We start from the raw sequence: 23,934 nt of genomic DNA, 5'->3' as shown, positions 1-23,934 counted from the left end.
TGCCTTCCCGGCACAGGCTGGCTCTTTCCTCCTCAGAGCACCCTGGGATGGCTTTGGAGCCCCTCCTGTGGGGGGATCTCCGGACCTTTTCCTCCCCGCTGCCTTCCTGCGCCGGGGAGCCCTTCAAAACGGCCTCTCCCACCAGGGTCTCACGGGGGGATTTGTCCTCCGGGCTCTCCGTCCTCAGCTCAGGGCCTGGGGCAGGAAGCAAGAAGGACAGGCAGGGGATTTGCCTCCGGCCCACAGGGAAGGCCAAGGACATCCCCCCAACTCCGGCCCCGGCAGGACGGCGGCGCCAGCGGGGTTGTCCTGCAGCCGGGGCCATGCTCGGCTGACAGAGCCAGCACAACACCCGCCCAAAGGGACACTGACTTCCTCCTCACCTGCCTGGGGGGACCAAGGCATCTTCCTCTTCCTCGCAGCCTCCTCCTCCATCCGCCCAAGCTTTGGGAAGGACAAATCCTGATGGGGGGAAAACAAGGGCTGAGTGCGTTGGCTTGGGGGTTCCTCCTGCCCAAGTCCATCTCTAGAACTCACCGGGCATCCTGTGACCATAAAAATCTCCAAAACACCAAGATTCAGCCCAGAAAAACCCAAACCATCGCAATTCAGACAAAAACTCCTCAGAAATAAGAAGACCCTCACCCACCCAAACTGCAAAAAGTTGAGATTCAGCTAAAAAAATACTCCAAAATATGAAGATTAGACCAAAAAAACTCTCCCAAAAACAAACTGGGGTGTGGGGGCAGCCTGGGAAACCAGGGCTTTGCTCCCTTGGCTCTGCAGGGGCTTCCCAGGGGCTCTCAACCTCCTTTGGGCATCCCCTGCTCTGGCGTGGGCACCTCCCGGGCTGCAGGGGGGTCTCTGCTCCATCCTGGACTCATCCACAGGTCACAGGCCCTTCAGCTCAGGTTCACCCAGAGCTCCAGCCGGTTCTGTGGAGCAGTGATCCTCTGGCCTTCTGCCAGTGCAGGCACCTTGCTAGGGCTGTTCCTCAAGGTTATCTGGCCCCCTGCCAGCCCAGGGCTGTTTCTCCAAACCACCAAACCACATGTGCCAAACGCCCTGGTTGGTCAGTGCCGGCTGGGGGAGCGGGCACTCGGTGAGGGGATGAGAAAACTGCACCTGGGGCTGGGCTGAAAGAGGCTTCAGCACCACTTCTGATGGCCCAGGGGCAGCATCTGGCTTCTCCCAAACAGAGAGATGGCACTTGTTCCTCTGCAGGGAGTCAAGAGCAGCAGGGTGACTCCTGGTGCACAGATGGAATGGCAGAGGATCTGTTGGATCCCTCGGATGGATCAGCACTAAGGGATACAAACTGACCTCGGGCTCAGGATGCAGCTGCCAGCACAGATTTCCCTGCAAAGTCTGCACTGACTCAGGCTCTGGAGAGGAGACTGTGCCCCATGGATGGGATTGCAGAGGGGCCCTCAGGTCCCCAGCAGGAATCAGCAACCAGGAATAGACACAAAAGGCCCCGCCAGAGATTTTGGGGGGAGTGTCCTGCAGGAAGGGACAGAGTCACCCCACCAGGGCAGGACTGGCAAGTGGGAGGCTGCTCCAGGGCTCTGCAAGAGGCCTCCTGCTCTGCTCAGCCCCACCACTGGCTGGTACAAGAACCCCCGGCTGCCCCCAGCCCTGGGCAGCTCTGCTGCCACAGGCTGTGCCCTCACCATGGCCTTGCAATGGCCCTGCCTGTCCCTCACCCGTGGCCCTGCCCGTGGCCCTGTCCCTTGGCTCTCTCTCTGCCAGCTCAGTGTGGGGCACACGGGCTGGGGGTCCCTCCCAAGCCCCCCGGGCAGCCGGCGTTGGCTGGGGGGATGTGAGGGCTGGGCCTGCTCAGCACAGCCCCGGCCTCGAGCCCAGCGCCTCTTTCCTGACCCACACAAGAGCTTCCCGGCCCCCCCCAGGGCTCCCCTGCTGCTGCCTCTGCTCCTGGCCCTGCCTTTGCTGCTCCCTTGGCTGGGGCAGCGGCTGCAGGGGGGGGATGGCAGCAGCTTCAGCTCCACGGCACTTCCTGGGGGGAGCTCAGCCCAGGGGGGACGGGCAGGGACCTGATGGGGATGGACAGGGGCCCAGCAGGGACAGACAGGGCCTGCAGGGGAAGGCACACGGACAACCTGGGCCCCCACACTGCCACGGCTGTCTCTGCTCCTCCTTGCAGGCTCTGTGGCCAGGCACAGTTTGTGTTCCTGGGTGCCCACCATCTCAGCACTTGGAGACGCTCAAATCAGCGCCTGCAGCTCTGCAGCAAAGCCCCAGCTCACCTGGCACACAGGGGATGGGCATTCACAGCTTTGTGTCTTCCCCACCACAGGGCTCTCCTTCCCCAGCAGCACCTCTGCCTTGCACTTATTCTCAGCCTCACCTCAGGGACAGCTCTGGGCTCACCTCCGCGCCACTTCTCAGCCTCACCTCAGGGCCTGGGCTCAAGGACAGGAACCTGCAGGGAGGGGACATCATGTGCAAGCTCAGAGCTGCCTGCTTGCACTGGCCTCTGGGCTTCTTTCTCCTTCTACAACCAGCCCAGAACCTATTCTGCTTTTCTAACATCACACTGGGCACAATCTGCGTCCTCTTCAGCTTCCTGTCCATCCACACTCCCAGCTCCCTTTCTGCCTGCCTGCTCTCCAGACACTCTGGCCCCAGCCCGGGGGGCTGACGGGGCTTCTTGTGGCCAAAGGGCAGGACCCGGCCCTTGGCCTGCTGGAACCTCATCCCCTTGCAATCAGCCCATGGATCCAGCTGGGCCAGGTCCCTCTGCAGAGCCCTCCTGCCTTCCAGCACATCAACACACCCTCAGCTTGGTGTCACCTGCACATTTGCTGATGAAATGCCTGGTTCTGCAGGAGCTGCAGATGCTCAAGGGGCAGCAGGACCAAGTCAGGGGCCTGGGGGAGCCTGGGGGGCTTTGGGGTCCGGGAGGGTCCTGGGGGAGCTGGGGAGGGGCTTTGGGGAATGGGGGGACAGACCAGGACAGACCAGTACCTCCTCACTGCTCCCCAGATCTCTCCTGGAGCTGGGGCATGATGTTGTGGGACACCTGAGCCCCCCCCAGTGCCCCCAGTACAGCCCACTGTGTTCCTGTCCCAGATTGCCGGGTGATCCCTCTTTGGGGGGGGTTGGAAGGGATTTGAGGGGGGGCTGGGGGAGATTTAGAGGGATTTGGGGGGGGTTGGATGGGGATTTTGGGGGTTTTTGGTGGCTTTGGGTGCATTTAGGGGAGTTAAAAGGGGTCTTCAGGGTCAAAGGAATTTTTGGGGGGAGGGGATTAAAGGGAAAATGGGGGTTAAGGAACATTTGGAGGGGTAAGTAGAGCCTGGGGGGCAAAGAGGGGGCTGCACCAAGAGCAAGTGAGTCCTGAGACCCCTCCAGTGTCCCGAAGACCCTCTTGGTGTCCCCAGTTCCCCCCTTTGACACACCGAGACCCCCAGTGTCTCCATTGTTCTCAGGGCCTCCCCATGACCCCAATTCCCCCCTTGACACCCCCAATTCCACTGTCCCCAAGCCCCATCCCTGATGTCCCCCTCCATCTCACCCCAAGAGCCACCCCGGACCCTCTGAACCTAAAAATGCCCCCTCCCCCACGCTCACAGAAAGGCCAAGGGCATCTGGGGACACACTGGGGACAGTTGGGGGGCTTTGTGGGGCACTGGGTCATTACTGGGGGATACTGGGACACACTGGGGGGAACTAGGGGGTACTGGGAGGGACTGGGGGGTTATTGAGGGACACTGGGAGGGCACTGGGAGGGACTGGAGGTGAACTGGGGCACACTGGGGGGCACTGGCAGAGAACTGGGGAGTTACTGAGGGGATTACCAGGACACACAGGGGGACACCAGGAGGTTACTTGGCCATACTGGGGGTTACTGGCTGCTCTCTGGAGGATCACTGGGCCATAGGAGGGGCAGTGGGAGGTCACTGGGACAGACACTGGCTGGTCACTGAAGGGGTTACTGGGCCATACTGAGGATCACTGGGAGGGCATTGGGATATACTGAGGGCACTGGGATCCCCTTACCCAGATATAGTATATCTCTGCCTTGAATTTTGGGGGGCATCCCTAAGATCCCTCTCCTTGGGGCTAGGGGATCCCCTGAACCCCACTGCTAAGCTTTAGGGGACTCCCCAAAATCCCCTCAAAATCCCTGAAGTCCACTCAGAAATCCCCCCCCTCGACCCATCAAAACCTCATCAAGGTCTCCTCAAATCCCCTCAGAGACCTATTCCCTCCCCAGGACCCCCTAAACCCTCTCAGTGACCCACCAAACACACCTGGGACCCCCCAAGTCTATTCAGGAACCCCCCAGTCCCTCTCAGGGACCTTCAAAGCCGTCTGGGACCCCCTAAACACTATGAAAACTGCCTCAAAAGTCCCCGCAAAGCCTTCCAACCCGCCTCAGAGACCATTCTAGCCCACCTGGGACCCCCCAGTCTCCTCAGAAACCAAAACTCCCTCAGGGACTCCAAAACCCCTTTCAGGGACCATCAACCACCTCCCCCCCCGAGTCCCCTCAGGACACCGAACCCCCTCAGGGACCCCTCAAAATCTCCTCGGGAACCCCCGCGGTAAACCCTCCCGAGCCCTCCAGCCTTTCCACCCCCAGCCGCGCTCCCCGCAGCCCCCGAGGGGATCCCCAGACCCCGCTCCCCCCGCAGACCCCCCCAGCTCACACACCCAAGCGCAGCTTTTCCCGGGGCCGCCGCCCCCGAATCCCCCACGCGCCAAAGATGGCGCCCTTCGCGCGCTGCGGGTGGAGACACCCCCGCCGCAGCCAATCAGCGCGCGGCCACGCCCCCTGCCCGCCCTCCACCCCGCCCCCGCCTCGCGCGGGGCACCCCGGGAGATTCCCCAGTCAGTGCCCGGGAACAGCCCCGGCAGCGCAGCCCCCAAGGGCACACGATGGGCTGTGGGCTGGAGAGGACCCTCCTCAGCCTGGGCAGCAGGGCTGCAGGGGGGGATTCCCTGACCCTCCCCAGATGGGCCCTTCCTGCCCACCAGCTCCTGCTCCAAAGGGCTCCCACACACCCTGGGCCACTTGTCCCACTTGGGCACTGGAGCTGCCCCAGGGCATCTCTGGGCAGTGGCCAGCTCTGGGACTGCTCTGGCAAGTCATGGCCTGAAGCCAGGAGTGTGGAATTTAGGAGACACTTGAAACCTCTGCAGAACAGGACTCTTGATAATTGCTGAAGGCTTCCTGGCCAGCATTGCCAGACCTTATTTTTTTATCTTTTTTTTATTTCAACAATTTTTCTCTGTTTTCATTGACAACACCTTCTATATATTATGTTGAGCTGATTCTTTCATTGTCTACATGAATAGTTTTGTGCAGCTACTTACCAAAGTAAATATCCCACCAATGATTCAGTTATGGAAACCTGGCTCAGAAGAAGCTCCTGATTTTTGGGGCACCTTTCATCTCTCTAATTTTGCCTCTTTTGTTCTTCCTCTCCCTATTTTTGTCTTCAAAAAGCTCTCCAGGATGTGTGTGCCTGGGAGTGTTTTCATCCTCTGAGCTTTGCCCTGTGCCATGGGACAGGGGACAAATGCACCTTCTAGAGAAATCTGCCCCTGCTGCTCACAAAATCCCTCTGAGTGCCCAGGTGAGATGGTGCCCAGGCTGCTTTGCTGGTGTGGAATGAAAGGGCCAGGCCAGAAAGGCAGAAGAGGGGGATGGAGGAGACAGGGCCATTTGCAGGGGATGTGTGCCAGGCTGGGGAGATGAATGTCCCTGGGCCAGTGAAGGCTGTTCCTGGAGTCACCCCAGAAGTGTCAGGGCTCTGACAGGGCTCCAGAGGGCATCCTCAGTGCCCCTCCTCCCTCCACTTTTGGGGGGTCCCACTCCCCTCCCACTCAGTTTGGGGTCCCACCACCCCTTCTGTCCCCTCTGACCCCCCTTTTTCCCACTGACCGCCCCCTTCCCACCCCCCACTCACCCGAGAGCTCCTCGCCCGCTGCCAGGAGGGCTCCCAGCACCACCAGTGCCCAGAGAAGTCCCCCCAGAGAAGGGGTTGGGGGGGATCCTGGGTGGGCTTTGAGTATGTTTAGGCAGTCCTGCAGAGCCTGTGTGGACGTTTAGGGGGTTCCCAGCACCTTTCGAAGTGTGCTGGGTGCCTTATTGAGGGGCAGGTGCCCTCCCAGAGCCCCCCCAGAGCGGGCTGACAGGGGGGAACACAGGGGGGTCCGCATTCCCGATCCATCCCGAGGAGTGTTCTGCTCCCACCAAACTCGGCTCCACACCTTGGGATTCCCCCAAGCCCCTTCCCCACTGCCCCCCAATAACCGGGACTGGGGAGAACTGGGAAGCTTTCCTGGGATCAGGAGTGACAGCAGGGGAGGGGGGGACACACGACCCCCCCAAAATCCTCACAGGGACAGGGGGGTCCAGGCTGGGCCCGAGGCCCCGGGGAGGGGCTGCGGCCGGCGGCGGCTCAGGAGCTCTGTGGGGAGAGAAAAGGGGGTGACACCGGGGTGGGGGGTCCCCGGGGGGGCACAGACGCTCTGGGGGGACACACGACCCCCTGGGACCCCCCTCACCTTCTGGCGCAGGTAGAAGCCGAGCCCCAGCGCCAGGGAGACGAAGGCCAAGAGGAAGCCCCCGGCCCCTCCTTGGCAGCAATTGCTCAGGCTGATGGAGCCCGGCAGGGCCGGGGCCGCCGGCGGTGTCCGATCCCGGCAGGAAGCGGGGAGGGCCCCGGGGAGCGGCGGCGGCGGGCGGGGCCCTGGGGGAGCCGCCCCGAGGGGTCCCCGCCGCCCGTGGCACTGAAGGAGCCGCCCCGGGACGGGCCCTGGCGGGGGTCGCCAGAGAGGGGGGGCGAGCTCGGAACGGAATCAGCTCCGGAGAATAAACCAAGGAAAACCAAAGGGCCGCGCCGGGGGAGTCTCCGCCGCCCCGGAGCTAAAAGAGCTGCCCCGCGGGACGGGCGAGGAGGGGCGGCGGTGAAACAGTCGCCCGGGGTGTGGCGAGGGAGGCGGGAATGGGATAAAAGAGAGAGAATAGAGGGAGAAATCGCTTTGTTTCCCCCCTCCCTCCCCACCCCAGCTCCCTTTTGTATACAGATAAAACCAGGGATCAGCATGTGCTTCCCTTCCCCCTTTTCCCCTCAGGGGAACAAAAAACAAAAAAGAAAACCTTGGGAAAGAGGGGGGAAAGCCAACATTGGAAAACTATCTTGTCTGAGATAAGTTGTGCTGCCAAAGGAAACGCTGACTCCAGAGGTGCCCCAGCCCTGCAGAGCCCCCACCCTGCCCACTCACACACTTCAGCTCAACATTGGGGTTTTCCCCTCCCTGGCACTGCCCAGTCCAGCCCCTCCCTGGTCCCCCCATCTCCCTGTCCCTGCCCCAGCCCAGCAGAGCAGCACACTCAGGTCTGGCCCTGCAGCAGGACATGGAGGCCCTGGAGCTCAGGGACAGGCCCTCTGGGTCTGCAATGCTCAGCACATCATCAGCTCAGGCAGCTCCTGCAGCCCCAGGGCCAGCCCCGCTCCCCAGCACAGCAGCAGAGAATCGGCCCCGGGCTCCTCAGGCCCCATTTGCCATCTCCAGGGGCACTGGCCACCACCAGCACCAGCTGCAGCAGCCTCAGCCCCTCCAGCCCCCACAGTGGGACCCTGAGGGCAGCACACGGACTCCAGGGAGAAACCAGCAAGGCAAGGACCCTCTGGAGAGTCTGCTCCTTGGCCTTGTTCTTGAGAGCCCTGGAGAAGAAGAGCTGAGGCTTCAGGCTGTGCCCGGAGCAAATGGAGCCCCTTGTGTGGTGGAAAGAGTGCAGTGGAGCCCAGCTCATGCCAGCAGTGCCATGGCCACAGGACTGACCCAGCCCAGCCCAGGGACCAAGGCCCAGAGCACTGAGGCCTCAGCCGAGGCCCAGAAGGGGAGGGTGGCAGGAGAAAAAGAGCAGCTCTCAACAGGCCAAATGCTGCTGCTCCCTGGCACTGCTGCTGTGCTGGGACTCTGTTTCCCTGCCCCTCTGCACACAGGCACTGCCCTGCCAGACTCATCAGAGGTCTCAGAAGGTTGAACTCACAAAAACAAGCCACTGAAGGATCCTTGACTTTGTTTCAATGCATTCCTCATTTACACAGGCTCTGAGTTAAATTCAGGATGTAGACAGTGACCCAGACATGGGATGAATAATCAATATTCACTGTACACAACTTTATCCCAGGAGAAAACCCACATGAAAACCCTAACACAGCACCACAAAACCCTGAGCAGGCAGGCTGGACCAAGGAGTCCCATTCTGAATGCTATGGAAGAGAAAACAGGCCCTTTGTGCCTTCAGAAAAGCATCCAGTCATCATTTCCCTCAGGGCATCCCCGAAGAAAAAGATTTCTTAAGAGAGTTGCCAGAGCTTGGCAGCAGGCTGTCCTTCTCAGCTTGGAAAATCTCTACTAACTCACCTAACAATGGTACAAACCCCCCACGTTAATGTTGTCAAACAGCTGCATCTGCAGGATTCATGTTCCAGCCTTACCTAATGCACAGTTATCACACCTCTTTTTAAAATTAAAGGGGAGGAAAAAAAAAGCTGGGGTGAGGGGAGACTCCCCACCCCAGTCATCCATCCAGTGTACATCCTGGCCACTGCTCCTAAGAAATTTAATATATGCTAAAAAGATATAAAAGACATCAAAAGCTTTCAGAAATAAAAGTGCTTCAGAAGCTAGATTTTAATATTGCCAAGTGTTTTTTTGCCAGATTATAAAGTTGACTGAAATGCCAGGATACTGCATTTTGGAAGCAGCAGCAGCAGCTCACATATTGCCTTGTATTAGTGGCTGAAGTGTGTTGCTGATTCCAAAGCTGGACTATCATCATCTGTGGGGGAGAGTAGATAAATAAAGAAATAAAAATTGGCATTCCCTACCAACCCTGCTGCCTTGAAGCACTCTTTTCAAATGCGGCCTCCACAGGAAAAAAACAGTTAAGACCAGTTCATTTTGATTATAGTGCTTTCCCCAGGCAGGAATTTTTATTTCAGTTAGAATCTTGGAACCATTACATTTTCAGTGGGGCATTTTTATATTTACAGTTGACATCTTCATAGAAGAATGAAACTTTTGAGCAACAGCTCTAAAGCATGAAGGTTGCCTGCAGGAAATACTTAAATTATTTTACACCCAAATGGAGCCTGTTGTTTTTAGCTTAAATTTAATAGACCTTAAATCAATGACCTTTCTTTTACTGAAAGCCTGCCCTTTGGAAAACTAACTTTCCCGAGAAACATATTTGGGTGAATAAATACCAAACAAAGGGCTATTGAAATCTAAACATTTTCTCCATTTATAGCTTGTGAACATTTAGTTCCTAAATTCCTGACTGCTACCTAATGTACAGAACAGTGGTGCCTTGGCTGAATCACATATCATTGATTTCAGAGTGTCACAGGGATCTCATTGACAGGAATCAATTAGAATCCAAAATCAATCAAATATGTTCGTGCACTATCATTCATCAAATTTGAGTATCCCCAAATTAGTTGTAAGCATGTGAAAGAACCTAGAAATCAATTTTGAAGAGGTACAAAAATAAGAATCAGTCAACTTTGAGAAGATAATAGTGCATCTGAGCATGTTTCATGCCTGCTGGGGTAAGTTAATGGTGAATCACACCTTCCCTTCCCAGCACAGGCTGAGATATATTCTTTTTGGAACATGAAAATACCCAGGGACTGAAGGCAGAGGACACACCAGTCAATGATCCAGCATTATTTTATGAACAGCCTGTTACACCCCCAATATCAAACATGCTGCCAGGATATTACAAAATGCACAAGTGTGTGACACTCTGAAAAACTGCACATTGTAAGTGAGCCACTGCACTTCAGGAGAAAGAAAGGAGAGAATTCCTGAATCTCTACCAAAAGCATGAATAGATGTGGCAACTTCACCAAAGAGCTGTTACTGTTGCTGAGGACTCCTCTCTGAACACATTCACCTGTCATTCTGTCAAGGTAATAAATCCTTCCACTCCTTACAGCACACTCAAAAGCACCCTGCTATTTAATGTCAATGGAAAAATGGCCCAAAGTGTCTAAAACATTTTCTTTTGCTCATGTAAAAGTGCTGGCATTTAACTTCCTTCCTGATAAGCCAGTGCCAATGGACCTGATTATTCTTTTCTTATTCAAAGCACATCAGTAGTTCCAAAGCACTCTCAGTCTTATCAGGTGTCTGAACAGCACAGTTACTGAAAACAGTTTGTCCTGCTCCTCTCTCCTTCTGCCAGGCTATCAGATAAACCCAACTAACTCTCTGTATTTACACACAATCAAACATAAGCTGTGTCTTCAACCCACTGTAGCCTGTTTCTGGCATGTTACAGGTTTGCTGCTTGACATTAGTTGTACCCAAAACAGCAGCAGTGAATTAGCTTAGAACAAAAATATAGTCACTCCATAGCATGGAACACAAAAGGGACACAGGATAGGAAAAAAAAAGAGAAACATTTTGTGAAGTAAGAATGATCACTCTCATCTCAGTAGTTCACAGGTATTTATCTGGTGCTACCTGAAAAAGAGCATGGAAGTAGTAGGATCTAAATGCATTCAAAACAGACCTGACACAGGCCTCAAGAGTAGAAAAATAATTTCGTTTTTTGTTTATTTTATTCTGTCCTCTAGGAACTGTCTCTGATTTGCAAGGGGTGAGAATGTGAAAGAAAGGAAAATGGTTACAATGTCTGAAAGCGTTTAAATGCCTTTACAGTTTTTGTCTGTAACAAGGCTGATTTTCATGATCATGATTATTTGGACCTAAAAGACAAAAACAAACCAAAAAAACACTCTCCCCCAAACAAGCCTCTCAGCAACTCTCCTTTTCATGCAGTGTCTCAGATACAGAATTTTCAATGCTAACTACTGGACTGTTCTCACATGCATAGGGGTAGCTAATTATATTTCAGCAGGTTATCATATAAATAAATGTGCACAATTCTGTACAAGGACACTCTAAATGGCTTGATTAGACTGAGAACAAGGAACTTCTATTCCATACACCCTGATATACCAACTTACCACAGCACATGGCCATCCTTCTCCAATTTCAGACTTAAGGTTCTGTGTTAGTGTCACAAACAGTAAGAATTTTTTGGTTTGTTTTGCCTCATAAATTATTTTGATCTAAATCCTTAAATTTCATCAGGATTTCGTACAAATTCAGAATGGTGACCCACGGTAAAAATCAGACATTCAGTGGTACAGAAAAACAGCACATGCTTATCTTACACTGTGTGAAAGTACCTACATTGCTCTAATTTTCATTAGATACATTAATAGATATTTCTTCTAGAAAGTAGAGGAAGCTGAAGTGAAAAAAATATTTTTATTTCAATTTTAAAAGAATTGGGAAACGACACTCTGATTAAAAAGCTACACTACTTAAAACAGGAAAATAATTGGAAATTAGACAAGATTCCCTTTAATGCAAACCTGCTATATTAAGGAATAGCAAAAAGAAAAGCCCCTCTTTGAAGGAAATAAAAATTAGTTGAAAAAACATTACAAGTGTTGCCACCTCTCCGGGCAGCCCCTTCCAAAGCCTGACAACCATTTCCATCAAGAAAAGCTTCCTCATGATCACACACAAAGCCTCCTGAGGCCTTCAGTGCACCCCAAGCCCCCCAGCAGAAACCACCCTGCCAGGGCTTTCCATGCCACAAGTGTAATACAGAGCTCTTCACTCATTTCCAGCTTCAAGCTCTGGAGCCCCAGCACTTCCCAGGAGCTCTGGGATCCTCTGCAGCCCACTCAGGGCTGAGCGTTCCTTCCTGATTCCATCCTTCAGTGCCTAGGGAGGGTCACCGGAGACCCTTTGAGGCCACACAGCTGCAATGCAGGGCTCAGTGGGGCATTTTGTGGTACTGGAGATGGAATTTGGAGTCCACCAAGGAAACGTGTGGCTCTGCAGCTACAATTCAAGGCCGATGGGGATAGTTTGGGATACCAGGGATGAAATTTGAGGCCCCCTGCAGAAAACTAAAGGGCTCTGTGCCTGTAGTTTGGGGACAAGTGAAGCCTTTTGGGGTGTTGGAGGGGGATTTGGGCCCTGCAGCTGTGACATTCCAATCTCTGGGAGACGGCCAACCCCCGCAGCCACACTCAGCCCAAAGCCCCCCCCAGACCTGCCACCCTCCATCTCCCAGAGCTGCTGACACATCCCACTGCCCAAAATAAGCATGACTGCCCCAAAAGTGCCACCTCAGCAGGCCTGGGGGGATGGACTAAGGGAGGGGAGGGAGCCCAAGCTGCTGTGGGGGAAGTTTGAGGGCAGTGGTCATGATGTGGGACAATCTGGAGTCTGGCAATGTCTCCGGGTGAGCTCCTGGTCCTGTGGCAGCTGCAGCACAGGGCTTGCTGCTGTGCCACCTCCTGGGGTGCTGGGCCTGGGAGGACACAGGGGTCACAGAGTGGGGCACCGTGTGGGGACACAGGGATAACTGTGGCTGCCCAGGCTGGAGAAGAGAAGGTTTTGGGGTGACCTTCCAGCCCCTTCCAGTGCCTAAAAGAGGCTCCAAGGGAGCTGGAGAGGGATTTTGGACGAGGGCCTGGAGTGACAGGACAAGGGGGAATAGCTTCACACTGGCAGAGGGCAGGGTGACATTGGCAGTCATCGCCCTGAAATGGGGCGAGAAGGCTCGGGCAGCAGCTTGTCCTTTAGCCAAGGCGGCTTCTCCCGGGGAAAGCCCCAGCCAGGGCTCAGCTTGTCCCACAAGCCTGGGGCCAGGGGTGCTGAGGGGGGAGCGTCCCGCTGCCTGCGGGACAGCCCAGGAAGGACACGGTCGGCTCGGCACACTCATCACCGCGCAGCTGAAGGACACCAGGGCTTTGGGCACGTTGTTGCAGCTTTATTCAGCCCCAGTCCTTTAGCCAAGGCAAGCTGCACCTCTGCCGGGCTCACGGCCAGCAGCAGCGCAGTGCTCGCAGGAGGCCTCTTGGTCTTTGCTGCACGCAAGGACTCCTCAGAATGGAGGTTGTCCGAGCTGCCAGGGAGCTGACAGAGATGTCCCAGTCATTCTCCAAGGGCTGAAGTGCTGTGAGGGAAAGAAACAGAGCCCAGATCAAACCCCACATCTGCAGAGAGCCTCTGGATTCCCCACAGACCGCGCTCCCCACTCACCGCTCAGGATGTCAGCCTGACTCTCCGTGGTCTGCTCCCTCAGGCGCCGTGTGATGAGTCCTGGGCACAGAGCTCCATTAGCCCCTGCTCCCCAGCCTGCTTCCAGCAGCAGGGCCCCCAGTCCTACCCTCCTCCCCCTCAGCAGGGCTGAGCCCAGGAGCCCCCAGAAGCTCAGGGCAGTGGGACTGAGCAAGGCGACCACCAAGCCCTGCTGCATGGGCAGGGCTGGCAGAGGGAGGCAAGGCCCTGCCCGGGGTGGCCGGGGCTGGGGCAGCCCCAGGACTGCCCCTCGTTGCTGGGGCAGCAGTGGCACAGGGGCCAGGCTGCCCCAGAGGCACCGCAGGGGCTGGCACTCACCGATGAACCTGACGGCCGCCAGGCGCACGTTGGCCTGAGGGTCCTGCAGGTAGGGCAGGCTCTGGTGGATGAAGTCTTCAGCCCTGCTCCTGCTCTTCTGAAGCTGCAGAGAGAACAAGGCATGTCTCTCCAGGGCTGTCACTGGGGCAGTTGGCTGGAGCAGTGCCTCCCGCCAGCACCCCCTGGGACGGAGAGGCCTCCCCTCCTGCTGGCTACAGGGAAGGGACAGGGGCCAACAGAAGAGCCCCTGGGGCTCTGTTCTTGAGGGCAGCAACAGGGATGCAGCTCCAGGCTCTGCCCAGCTGCAGAGCCCCCAGCCCAGACATGGGATGAGGGCAGCCTTCCCCCAGCCCGGGCCCCTCAGCTTGTCCTTACCAAGCACGCTCCAAGCTCCCACAGCCGCTCTCTCTGCAGCAGGTGCTTGAGCGTCTTCCACTTCAGCAGCTCTGCGGCAGCAAGAAGGGCTTCCCTGGAGGCCTGCAGGACAGCATGAGCTCAGGGATGGCCCGGGGGCCTGGGCAAGGAGACATCTTGGCTCTGTTCCTGGGGGATCCTGCCTTTAGGAAGCTGGGACATGCCCTAGCCCAAATGTCTGGGAGCCTTTGGGGACAGCCTTGGGGGATAGGCGTGAAGGCTCAAAGGCCTGGCCTCCGACACAGCCTGTGGGGATGCCCCTGTTCAGGCCGTGGTGGCCATGGGCTGCTGCCGAGCCCTGCAGGAGCAGGCAGGGCCGGTGTTGCACAGGGCCGTGCCAGCTTCTCCGGCCCTGCTGGCGCTGGCTCTGCATGGACCTTCCCACGGGCTGTGCTGGGGAAGCGCTGCCCGCTGCCAGCTGCCCTTGCCCCGATGCCCAAGAGCCCTGGGGGTGTCAGCTCAGCCCTCTGTGTGTCAGGGCTCAGCCTTCAGCGCTGTACCTTGGCCACGCTGGGGACCTGGTCGCTCATGCGGAAGAGGAGAGGTACCAGTGCCCGCCACACCTCCTTCCTCATCCTCTTCTCATCCCTGCCGACCACCAACTGCAGCAGCTCCGTGAGCATGCGGATGGACAGCTCTCGCAGCTCGCTGCACTCCTGGCAGGAAGCAGGAAAAGGGAGTTTTGCAAACAGCAGCTCCCTGCCCACAGTGCAGAGGGCCGTGATCATGGCTGCGGGGAGGGCAGCGGCTGTGGTCTCACATTCCAGAAGAAGCAGCACTGGGCTGCATGGCCCAGAAGCCATCCCAGGAGAGCCCAGGGGAGTGGAGCTGGCTCCAAGTGCTGCTCGCAGGGCTGGGCTGCAGGGCAGCTGTCATTGTCCAGCGCCCATCTGAGGGGCTCAGGCTCCACATCAGCCTTACCGAGTCAAAGAGGGGCAGGAGCCTCCCCACAAGCTGCACAGCGATGAAGCTGGCCTTGCTCTTCTTCAGCTGACGCAGAACGTTTTGCAAGGCCAGCAGGATCTTCATCTGGGCATCTTCGCTGCCAGCTTGCAGGATCTTCATCATGCCCGGCAGGAAGAGTTCGATGTTTCTGGCCTGTAGAGAGAAGAGAATGTCCATTGGGTGAAGAGGGCCGTGCCTGAAAAGCTCCCCAGGCAGCCACCCCAGGCCCCACCATGGCAGGGAGGGTGTTTGGAGCAGTCACCCCACGTTCTGAGTCCCAGGCCAGGCCAAGCCACTGCTTTCCACACAGCCTCAGCCCCCATTTGCCAACAGGGCTGCCCCTGACACCGCCCTGCTCACCATCTCGGCTCTCTGCGACAGCCCGACGAGCCCTTCCAGCAGCAGCCTGGCCGTCCTCTCGTTTGGACAGCCCTGATGGCTCTCGATGTCGGGCTCGTCAGCCAAATCCTCCCACTCAGCCTTCCTGGAGGATGACTGCAGGAGCAAACAGAGCCGTGAGGGGCCGGCAGAGCCTGCAGGGCTGGTGGGAGGGGACCAGGGCCTTTGGTGGTCACTCACAGCCATGGGCTGGGTGCGGGGGCCTTCTGCGGAGCAGCGGAAGCACTGTCTGTGCAGCAGGTTGGCAAAGTCCTCCAAGATCTTGGACAGTGTCTCCGGCATGGAGGACATCAGCTCCCACAGCTCCGGCGCAGTGCTGGAAGGCAGAGCGCTGTCAGCAGGGCTGCCTCAGCCACAGTGCTGTGGCCTGGAGCAGCCCCCCAGAACCTACCCCTTGGAGCCCTGGCTGCACGTCCCTGGGGGCCCTGCCCGTGTGGGCAGGACGGGGCTGAGGGCGTGTTCCCCGTGGGGCTGGAGCACCGTGCTGGCTCTGGGCTGGCTGGGCCAGCTTTGGCTGCTGTGAAGCCAGACCAGCCAGCAGGGCTGGAAAGCGTGGGGGGATGGAGGGCCCGACTCTGCAGGCTGTCCCGCAGCATTCCTTGGCTCTGGCAGCCAGAGAGTCTCGGGGTCCCTCTCCCCCTTGTTCTTGAGGGAACAAGCCCACCCTCAAGGCCATCAGGGCCAGTACCTGTCTCCTTGAAGAGCCGCCTTGCACAGGAGGATGACCACTGTGGTGGGGTACAGGTTGGTCATCAGGCGAAGCAGTGACTCCGCTTTCTCCCACGCTGCCTGTGTGCTGCAGTATGGCAGGCTCTCAAGGATGCTGCTGACTATCTTGGGCGCCTGCAGGGGATACAGGTGAGGATGGCACTGCCCCCGGAGTGCAGCCATGTGCTCAGTTGCCCTTCCCATTCCTCTCTGCTGCCTTGAGGTGGCTTGGGGGGCCCAAGTCACCTGTGCTTGGGAGGGAGGGATGCAGGGAGGAACAAGGCCCAAGAGGGCTGAAGGGCACAACAATGCAGCCACAGGCCACTTACGTCCGTCAGCCAGACGTTCGGGTCTTCCAAGGCCACATCCAGCAGGCTGCTGGGCACCTGCTGGTCGAGGAAGCTGGCATCTCCCAACGCCTCGATGGCCACGAGGATGACATCCGTCCTCTCGTGGGACTGCAGGTATTTTCCAAAGGTCTATGGCAGCAAGGAAGGAAGAGATGTTGCGCTGAGTGCCCTGATGGTGCTGCTTGGCTGAGCAGCTCGAGGGGCCCTGGCCGGATGTGCCCACCACTGCTGACAGCAGTGCCCACAGCAAAGCTGGCAGAAGTGCCTGCAGTCCCTGCATGGCAGAAGATGAGCAGAGAGGGTCCTCCTGCTGGGGGAGGAGGGCTCATGGGCACAGGCTGCTGGCCCCACTGAGAACCAGGGACTTGCTGGTGGTCAGGAGCACTGGAGCTCCTGCCGGGGCTGAAGCTGCTGCTGGGCCACTGGAGTGCAGCCCTCATGCTGTCCCTGCTCAAGGATGGCAGGAACCCTCTCCCCAGGGAGCTGAGGGCACGCCAGCCCCACTGCTGCGGGGTCCTTTGGCTCACACCAGTGCCCTGCTGGTGCCACGGACAGGAGTCCCAGCAAGGGCGCAGCTCCTTACCTTGGCACAGTCCCTGGCGCTCAGAGAACACAGCGCGGAGGTGGTCACGGCTTCCCAGTGGACTTGGTCTGCTCTGTCCTTTAGCCTGGATTCGACTAAACACCAGGGCAAACAGACAAGAGTCAGGAAGGCAGAGCAGCTTTGCCAGCAAGCTCACAAAACCTCTCTGGCATCTGCTGGCCAGGGGGCAGGACAGGAGCAGCCCAGGATTTCAGGAGGGCATCAGGAACAGCTTCTTGCTATAGGCGCTGGAGGGACCAGCCAGGGTGGGGGATCTGCTCTTCCCCACCAGGGAAGATGTGGCTTTGGGAGAGGGAAGTCAAGAGGGGCTTTGACTGTGGGGCCCACAAACCAGCAGGCTACAAGCCCCTGAAAGGAAGGGGAGGAAGGAGAGCAGCAGCAAACAGATCCTGGCCTTGAGCAGAGCACTCAGCCTCTGCAGCAAAGGGGCAGCTGGGAAGCTCTGGGAAGCAGCTGGGAGGGGCAAAGGAGGTCAGGAAGCAGATCTATCAGGAGATAGAGCAGATAAAGCCCAGCACTGCTCTGCCTTTTTTACTTACAGATGAACTCAGCCAGGGCAAAAAGAGCATGGAAAGCTGCACAGCTTGTCTGTTCCTCGGAGAACCGGAAAAGGATGAGACGCCCCAGCAGCTTTCCTAGGAGTGGGAGCTGGATCTCCCCAGAGCAGACAGGTCCAGCAGTGCCTCTTCTGGCGTTGGCATTGGCCTGGATGAGGGAGGCATGAGCAGAAGGGCTGAGGGCACAAAGGTGGTGCCAAAGGCCCCCATCCGAGAGTCTGCCCAGGGCTGGATTCCTGGAGAGACCAGGCTTTGCAGAGCCCTGCATCCCCATCTCTCAGAGCAGCCATGTGGGCAGCAGCCCTGGCATGGAGAGCAGCAGGGATGGGGGCAGGGCCTGGCTGGAGGGGGCCTGGTCCTTACCTGCAGAGTGGAATAGTCAGACAGCACACGGGCCAGCACATCGATCCTTGCCATGGCCCTCTCCCTCACAGCCTCTCTCTCGCATCTGGTGAAGTCCAGCAGCAGCTGGGACAAGAAAAGCAGCGGGTGAGCCCTGGGAGCAGACTCCAACACCAGCAGCACAGCTCCACTGCTGGGCCACGCTTGCCCCATCCCTCAAGGCTTCCTCTCCCCTCCAGCAAAGTCTGCAGTGGGGTGTCTGCCCCTGGATTCCCACCCAGGTCGGGCACACAGGCCCAGAGCCAACCTCATGGCCAGGCAGGAGGGCAGGTGCCACCCTCTGCAGCCCCTGTGCTCCACAAGAGCCTGGGGCCTGCCCCTGCTTCCCCACAGGAGGTGGGCACCCTCCCTACAGGGCACTCTGCCTGTTCAGCACTGCTCTGGGCACCACTCAGCCAGCAGTGGGCAAACCCTCCCCTCCAGGCTGAGGAACAGCCCTGGGACCCCCCCCTTTTTGTTTGTGCCAGACCTCCAAGATGCCCTGCAGCTCCTCGCTGACTCGAGAGGCCGGAAAGCTGAGCACCACTGTCCTCAGCATGCTGTCCATGGAGTTCAGGGTCTGCAAGGAACACAGAGAGCAGTGGCAGTCATTCTACTGTTCCTCCCAGCCCCAGGAGAGCCATCTGAACCCCCTATGCCACAGGAGGAGGAGGAGGATGCCCACACTTCCCTGGAGAGACATGGGCATAGACAGTCTTAGGGGGTAGAGCAGCCTGTGGCACGGGATGCGGCCAGGCCCATGGGAAAAGGACAGAGGCATGAGGGTGGGAAAGACCCTGCCCTGCCTGGGATCCCTGCTCCTGTGGCAGCATGGGGTAGCCAGGGAGCAGGCCAGAGGGGCTGGAGGCCCCTGGAGCTCACCCAGCACCTACCTTGATATAGAGGGCAAGATCTGCTTTTGGCATTTCCTTCTCTGCAGGCAGCCAGAAGACACTTGAGAAACACGTGCGGAGGAGGCTTTTGGCTTTGCCCTCCAGCGCTGTGTCCACCAAGCTGCAGGGAGAGGGCAGGACACGGGTTGCACACGGGTGCTGGGAGCAGCTCCTCGACAACTCGTGCAGGTGGCATTGGACCTCTGGGCCGGGGGGGCCGTGACAGATGGGCAGGTACCTCAATTTCTCCAGAGCCAGCATGGAAAGATGCCGAAGGTCTGTGCACAGCTGGTCCCTTGGCTCTTCTTCCAGCAGCGCCTGCAGAGCACAACCGGATGGCACCTGCTGGCAGCTGCCAGCACCCAGGGCCTCCAGTCCCTGACCCGCCCAAGCGCTGTCCACACAGGCTGCCTGTGCCAGGGGGCTTTGCTCCCTTCACCACATTGCCCAGAGTGCCCTCACCTTGATGTTCTCTGCCAGCTGGTACGTGTCACAGAACAAATCCAGGCCCTGGGTCAGGCCATGGTTCAAGGCGCTTCTGCACAGCACGGAGATGCTCTGGAGAAATGTGGCCTTGTCTCTCTCCTCCTGCCAGCCAGGGGACAGAGACACAAACACGGATTGTGAGTGGGCAGACACAGCCAGCGGGACCGCAGCACAGGGGGTGCAGTGCCCTGCGGGAGAAGCAGCCCTGCCCTGCCAGCACCCCTCCAGCAGCCCGGCAGCACAGCCCCTGCCAGCAGACAGCAGCACAGCCGCCCTCCAGCTGGCCACAGTTACCTTGTTGGGGCTGGTGACAAAGGCCAGGATGGAATCAACAGCTTCCTGCTCCTCCTTGTAGATGGGCAACCAGCTGGCATCTAAGGGGGGAAGGAGCAGGGAGAGCTGCAGAGGGTCCAGCGAGAGGAGGGGGCAGAGGATATCTGCCCTCCACCCAGCTCTCTGCCCACTGCCTTGGCACGGCCTTCCCTTGCAGCTCCTGGCTGGAGGGTGCCCAGCAGAGGAGCTGCCATGCCCGGGAAAGCCCCAGTGCCCCGGGCTGAGGAAGGCAATGGCAGACAGGCAGGAAAGGCCCAGGCTCCCACAGCACGGCTGCCTCCTGCCAGCCCAGCTGACCCTCGCTGCCCACAGCCCAGAGCCCCTCTGCCCTGTCCTTCTTTGGGAGAGGCTGTGCTGGGGCCACGCTCCAGCCCTGAGCAGTCCCAGCTTTCAGGCAACATCATGGCTGAGCCCCGGGACCCTCATTGTCAGCTGGCCAGGAAAGTGGGATCTCAGTGTGCTACAGGGTGTGCTGGTGGGCCCCAGCCCTGCCCAGCCCCACAGGGCCCCTCACTCACCGAGCTTGAGGGGCTGCATGGTGGTCACCTCGCAGGAGGACGGAAGCTGCAGACCTGGAGAGCGGCTCTCCTGGGAAGAACTGTCTTCCATCCAGGCCTGCCTGGGGCAGGCGGGGGGTCTCTTCTCCATCCTGTGAATCAAAGAACACAGGGGAGCCTGCCTACGGAGGGCGTCCGAATGGTGGAGTCGAACACCCTCGGGAAAAATGCCGCGGCCAAATCGCCTCAGGCAAAGTGCCTCAGGCAAAAGGCCTCAGCAAAAGGCCTCGGCCAAAAGGCCAAGGCAAAGTGCCTCAGCCAAAAGGCCAAGGCAAAGCACCTCGGCCAAAAGGCCAAGGCAAAGTGCCTCAGCCAAAAGGCCAAGGCAAAGTGCCTCAGCCCAAAGGCCAAGGCAAAGTGCCTCAGGCAAAGCGCCTCGGCCAAAAGGCCTCGGCCCAAATGCCTCAGGCAAAAACGCTTTGGCAAAGCGCCGCAGCCAAACTCCGCGTTCCCACGGGGCCACCAAGGGTCGTGGACAAGATGTGGACTGCAGTCGGGGGCTTCTCGCCAGCGCCGCACTCCTCTCCTGTCCGGTCGCCGTCCTGACGGACACTGACCCACCGTGGGCCACGGCAGCGCTGAGCACACCTGCTGCAGTGGGTGTCACAAAGGGCCCCTCTGTGACACGCTGCCGGCCACTAGCCACAGGTCCCAGTGCTTGTTGACATGGCACCTGCCCCCAGCAACGGGTCCCAGGGAGCCACCACGCAGGCAGGAACAGGCAGGGTGTCCCTGGGGACACAGGCCTGCCTCAGCCCTGGGCGCCCAGCTGCCCTCAGAGTGTCTCCAGGCCCCACTTTGCTCTCATGTCTCCTTGGGACATCCCAAGGATCCCCATGTTCAGACAGCCCTGTGTGCCCCCAGGACATCCCTTTCCTGTCCCCACACTGCAGAGCCTGTCCTCAGAGCCCTTCAGTCACATTAAATGCATAACGTTTGCTCAAGCTTAACTGAAACCATGGCTTTTGTTGCATCTTCTCTTTCTCCCACTGACCAGCAAGAGTTTTTCCCCACTCAACAGCTCTTCCAGCACCAGGCTGCTCAGGAGCCCTCCCAAGGCCTTTGCCACACCCATCCCCTGCGCGTCACCCTGAGCTGCCCCAGGGGTGGTTGAGTGGCCCTGCCAGGCTGGCAGAGTCTTGAGGGGGGCTTAGGGATGAAGGGGGGAGGATGGCACCCAGGGAGATTCCTTGGATTCACCAAGGAAGGCCTAGACTAAACTACCACAGGGATCCAGCTGGAAGGATCAGGCTCCTCAGCATGCTGGGAGCTGTCATCTGCTGGCACAGCCCAGCTGAGCGGCCGCATTGGTCCATCTGAGGGGCCAGGAGCTGTAGTCCTGCTGCTCTTGCCTCAGTTCTGTGTCTCTTCTACAGAATCAGACCAAAGAAGCCCCCAGAAGCCCAAAGGGCCCTGGAACAGCCCCTCTCTGACAGCCCCAGAGGTGCCCGGAGCTGCCAGCCAGCCCAGCTGGCCCTCGCTGCCCACAGCCCAGAGCCCCTCTGCCCTGTCCTTCTCTGGGAGAGGCTGTGCTGGGGCCGCGCTCCAGCCCTGAGCAGTCCCAGCTTTCAGGCAACATCATGGCTGACCCCCGGGACCCCTACAATAAATAACTCAAGTGGCCGTTGTTTTTCTACTTTGCTCGATCCCGGAAGTTGCTGCTGCAGCAGGCCTGTGTCTAAAGCTGCTCTTTCCAAGTCTCATAGTCCTGGTGTTCGCCTACAAAAAATTGATGAATTTAAAAAAAAGAAAAGATGTGGCAGTGCTGTTCATGAAGCCTTCAGCAGTCACCAAGAGTTCTTTTCTGCAGAGATTTGAACTATTTCCTAAATTCCACACTCGTGGCTTCAGGCCATGACTTGCCAGAGCAGTCCCAGAGCTGGCCACTGCCCAGAGCTGCCCTGGGGCAGCTCAAGGGCCCAAGTGGGACAAGTGGTCCAGGGTGTGTGGGAGCCCTTTGGAGCAGGAGCTGGTGGGCAGGAAGGGCCCAGCTGGGGAGGGTCAGGGAATCCCCCCCTGCAGCCCTGCTGCCCAGGCTGAGGAGGGTCCTCTCCAGCACACAGCCCATCGTGTGCCCTTGGGGGCTGCGCTGCCAGGGCTGTTCCCAGGAACTGACTGGCCAAGGTGAGGAGTCAGAGACTGAAATGGTTCATGACTGTCATGGGTTAAAAAGGGTTTTCCCCTGGAGTTGGAAAGTGGTTAACCCCAGGAGGTGGTATTCTTGGTGTTGACCCAATCAGCACCCCTGGAAAATTAAACATATCACAACAGGCCAGAAAAGAAGAGATTACGTAGCTGAAACAAGAGCAGCAGCCATGGTCTGAGACCACGAGGAGAGAGGGGGGCCAGGGAGCCCTGCTGGGGCCCAAGACTCCCCAGCCCCCCGGCTGGGGCTGTAGAAACTCGGAACAGTGTTAAACTGGGCTGAGTACTGCGGCCAAGATCCGAGGGAGTTTTTCCCCACTGTGAGTGGGCAGCAGGAGCGGCGGCAGAGACAGCACCGAACAGAGAGCTGTGGCTGAGAGCCAAGAAGACAGTCAGCAGGAACGAGGTGGCACAGAGCCAAGCTGAGAGACACAGAGATGCCCGACGGAGAGACAGAGCACCAGGCTCAGCAGAGACTGTTTGGGGTGAGCCTGGCTTTATTTCTCCAAACCCTTTGAGACCCCTCTTGGAAGGAGGGGGTGGACTTTCACTTGAAGGGAGTCCTGAAATGCTACAGCAACTAGAGAGAGAGAGAGAGAGAGAGAGAAAAGCTGAGAAGCTCAGAGATGTCCTGGAGCTGGGCCAGGACAGCCAGGAGGAATGTGGAGGGGGGAAGAGGCCTTCCTCCCCCCCTTCGCCATGCTGACAGTTTGAGACGGAGCAAAGGAGCTCTGCTGGAACGCTTGGAGCAAAAACTGAACTGAAAGCCCTAAACTCAGGAGGAACTTGAATCCCCTGAGGAAGGGACTGTCATGGGTGCCTAGTACCCCGTGATATGACTGTGGAGAGGTGAGCCTTGTCCCTGCTTTTGCAGTCCACGGGAGAGAGACCTTCAGATGGAGCTGAAGGGCCAAGGGGTGAGAGAAGACCCCTGTGTTGTAATGGAGAGAGAGAGAGACTTTACAGCTACAACAAATCCAGCTATGACTGCTGCCTTGAAGAGGGGAGATACTGCTGCCCTGAAAGTGGAAAGGATCTTTTCATCTTCCCTTCAGAACTTTTATTGGAGGGAAAGGAGGGATTTGATCTAATGTAAATATATTGCTTTTCCATAGGAGAGATAGTTAGAATTGTGTATATATTGTATTATAGTATTTATTTGTGTAAGTAATAAACTGTAATATAATTCCTTTCCCCCCATACTGAGTTGTGTTTTGTCTGAAAACCCTCTCACACTGAAGCAAATTGGGGGGGGGCTTGGACTTGGAAATTGGATTTTTGAGGATCTCAAACTGCCACAATGATTTATGCATTCTAGGATTGCCAGGGCACATTTGCAGGCTGGGAAGAGGCAGCTGGACCCATCCCCCCTGCCAGTGCTGCTGAAGGTGTCAAGCCCTTAAAGGTGAGAAGAGACGTGTTTACCAGGCCCCTCAAGGGAACTCTGCACAGGCCCAGCAGACCTTGGAAGCTCAAGGCACGGCCCGGGACACCATCCATGGATATAATAACTCATAACTTCTTGGAGTGTGAGGGCTTCCCTCCCTTACCCCAAACGCATCAAGGCCACCACTTCAACTGACAGACATGGAAGCTGCAACTCCCAAGTTCCATCGCTGGACCCCGTGGGTGGTGACTATAGACATCTTTTCACTCTCATCTCTGCTTTCCCTTACTCTC

General features: G+C 57.9%; 2 protein-coding genes and 2 long non-coding RNA genes across 4 annotated transcripts in view; all 4 read right to left on the bottom strand.

Annotated features, from left to right (window-relative positions):
• LOC135405014 (zinc finger protein 418-like) overlaps positions 1–23,934 on the bottom strand; it is a 161,350-nt gene that overhangs the window by 655 nt on the left and 136,761 nt on the right. The gene's annotated exons all lie outside the window — the stretch shown is intronic.
• Positions 12,833–13,580, bottom strand: LOC135405616 (uncharacterized). The gene is made up of 3 exons (XR_010425847.1): positions 13,483–13,580; positions 13,126–13,185; positions 12,833–13,039 (listed from the first exon to the last, which is right to left on the bottom strand). It is a non-coding gene; the product is annotated as an uncharacterized LOC135405616 (long non-coding RNA).
• LOC135404631 (uncharacterized) lies at positions 13,833–18,766 on the bottom strand. Its single transcript, XM_064639365.1, has 12 exons — positions 18,734–18,766; positions 18,331–18,420; positions 17,823–17,927; positions 17,442–17,607; positions 16,882–16,976; positions 16,278–16,427; positions 15,929–16,083; positions 15,421–15,556; positions 15,202–15,336; positions 14,818–14,994; positions 14,397–14,552; positions 13,833–13,959 (listed from the first exon to the last, which is right to left on the bottom strand). Exons 1-12 carry the CDS (start codon positions 18,764–18,766, stop codon positions 13,843–13,845), a joined length of 1,515 nt encoding a protein of 504 aa, XP_064495435.1. The 3' UTR covers positions 13,833–13,842.
• Positions 18,773–19,232, bottom strand: LOC135405635 (uncharacterized). Its single transcript, XR_010425888.1, has 3 exons — positions 19,196–19,232; positions 18,972–19,051; positions 18,773–18,854 (listed from the first exon to the last, which is right to left on the bottom strand). It is a non-coding gene; the product is annotated as an uncharacterized LOC135405635 (long non-coding RNA).

The sequence above is a fragment of the Pseudopipra pipra genome, chromosome W (assembly GCF_036250125.1).
Source record: "Pseudopipra pipra isolate bDixPip1 chromosome W, bDixPip1.hap1, whole genome shotgun sequence".
NCBI classification, from domain to species: domain Eukaryota; kingdom Metazoa; phylum Chordata; class Aves; order Passeriformes; family Pipridae; genus Pseudopipra; species Pseudopipra pipra.
Note: the sequence above shows the minus strand (reverse complement) of the source record. Positions and strands in the feature narration are given on the sequence as shown.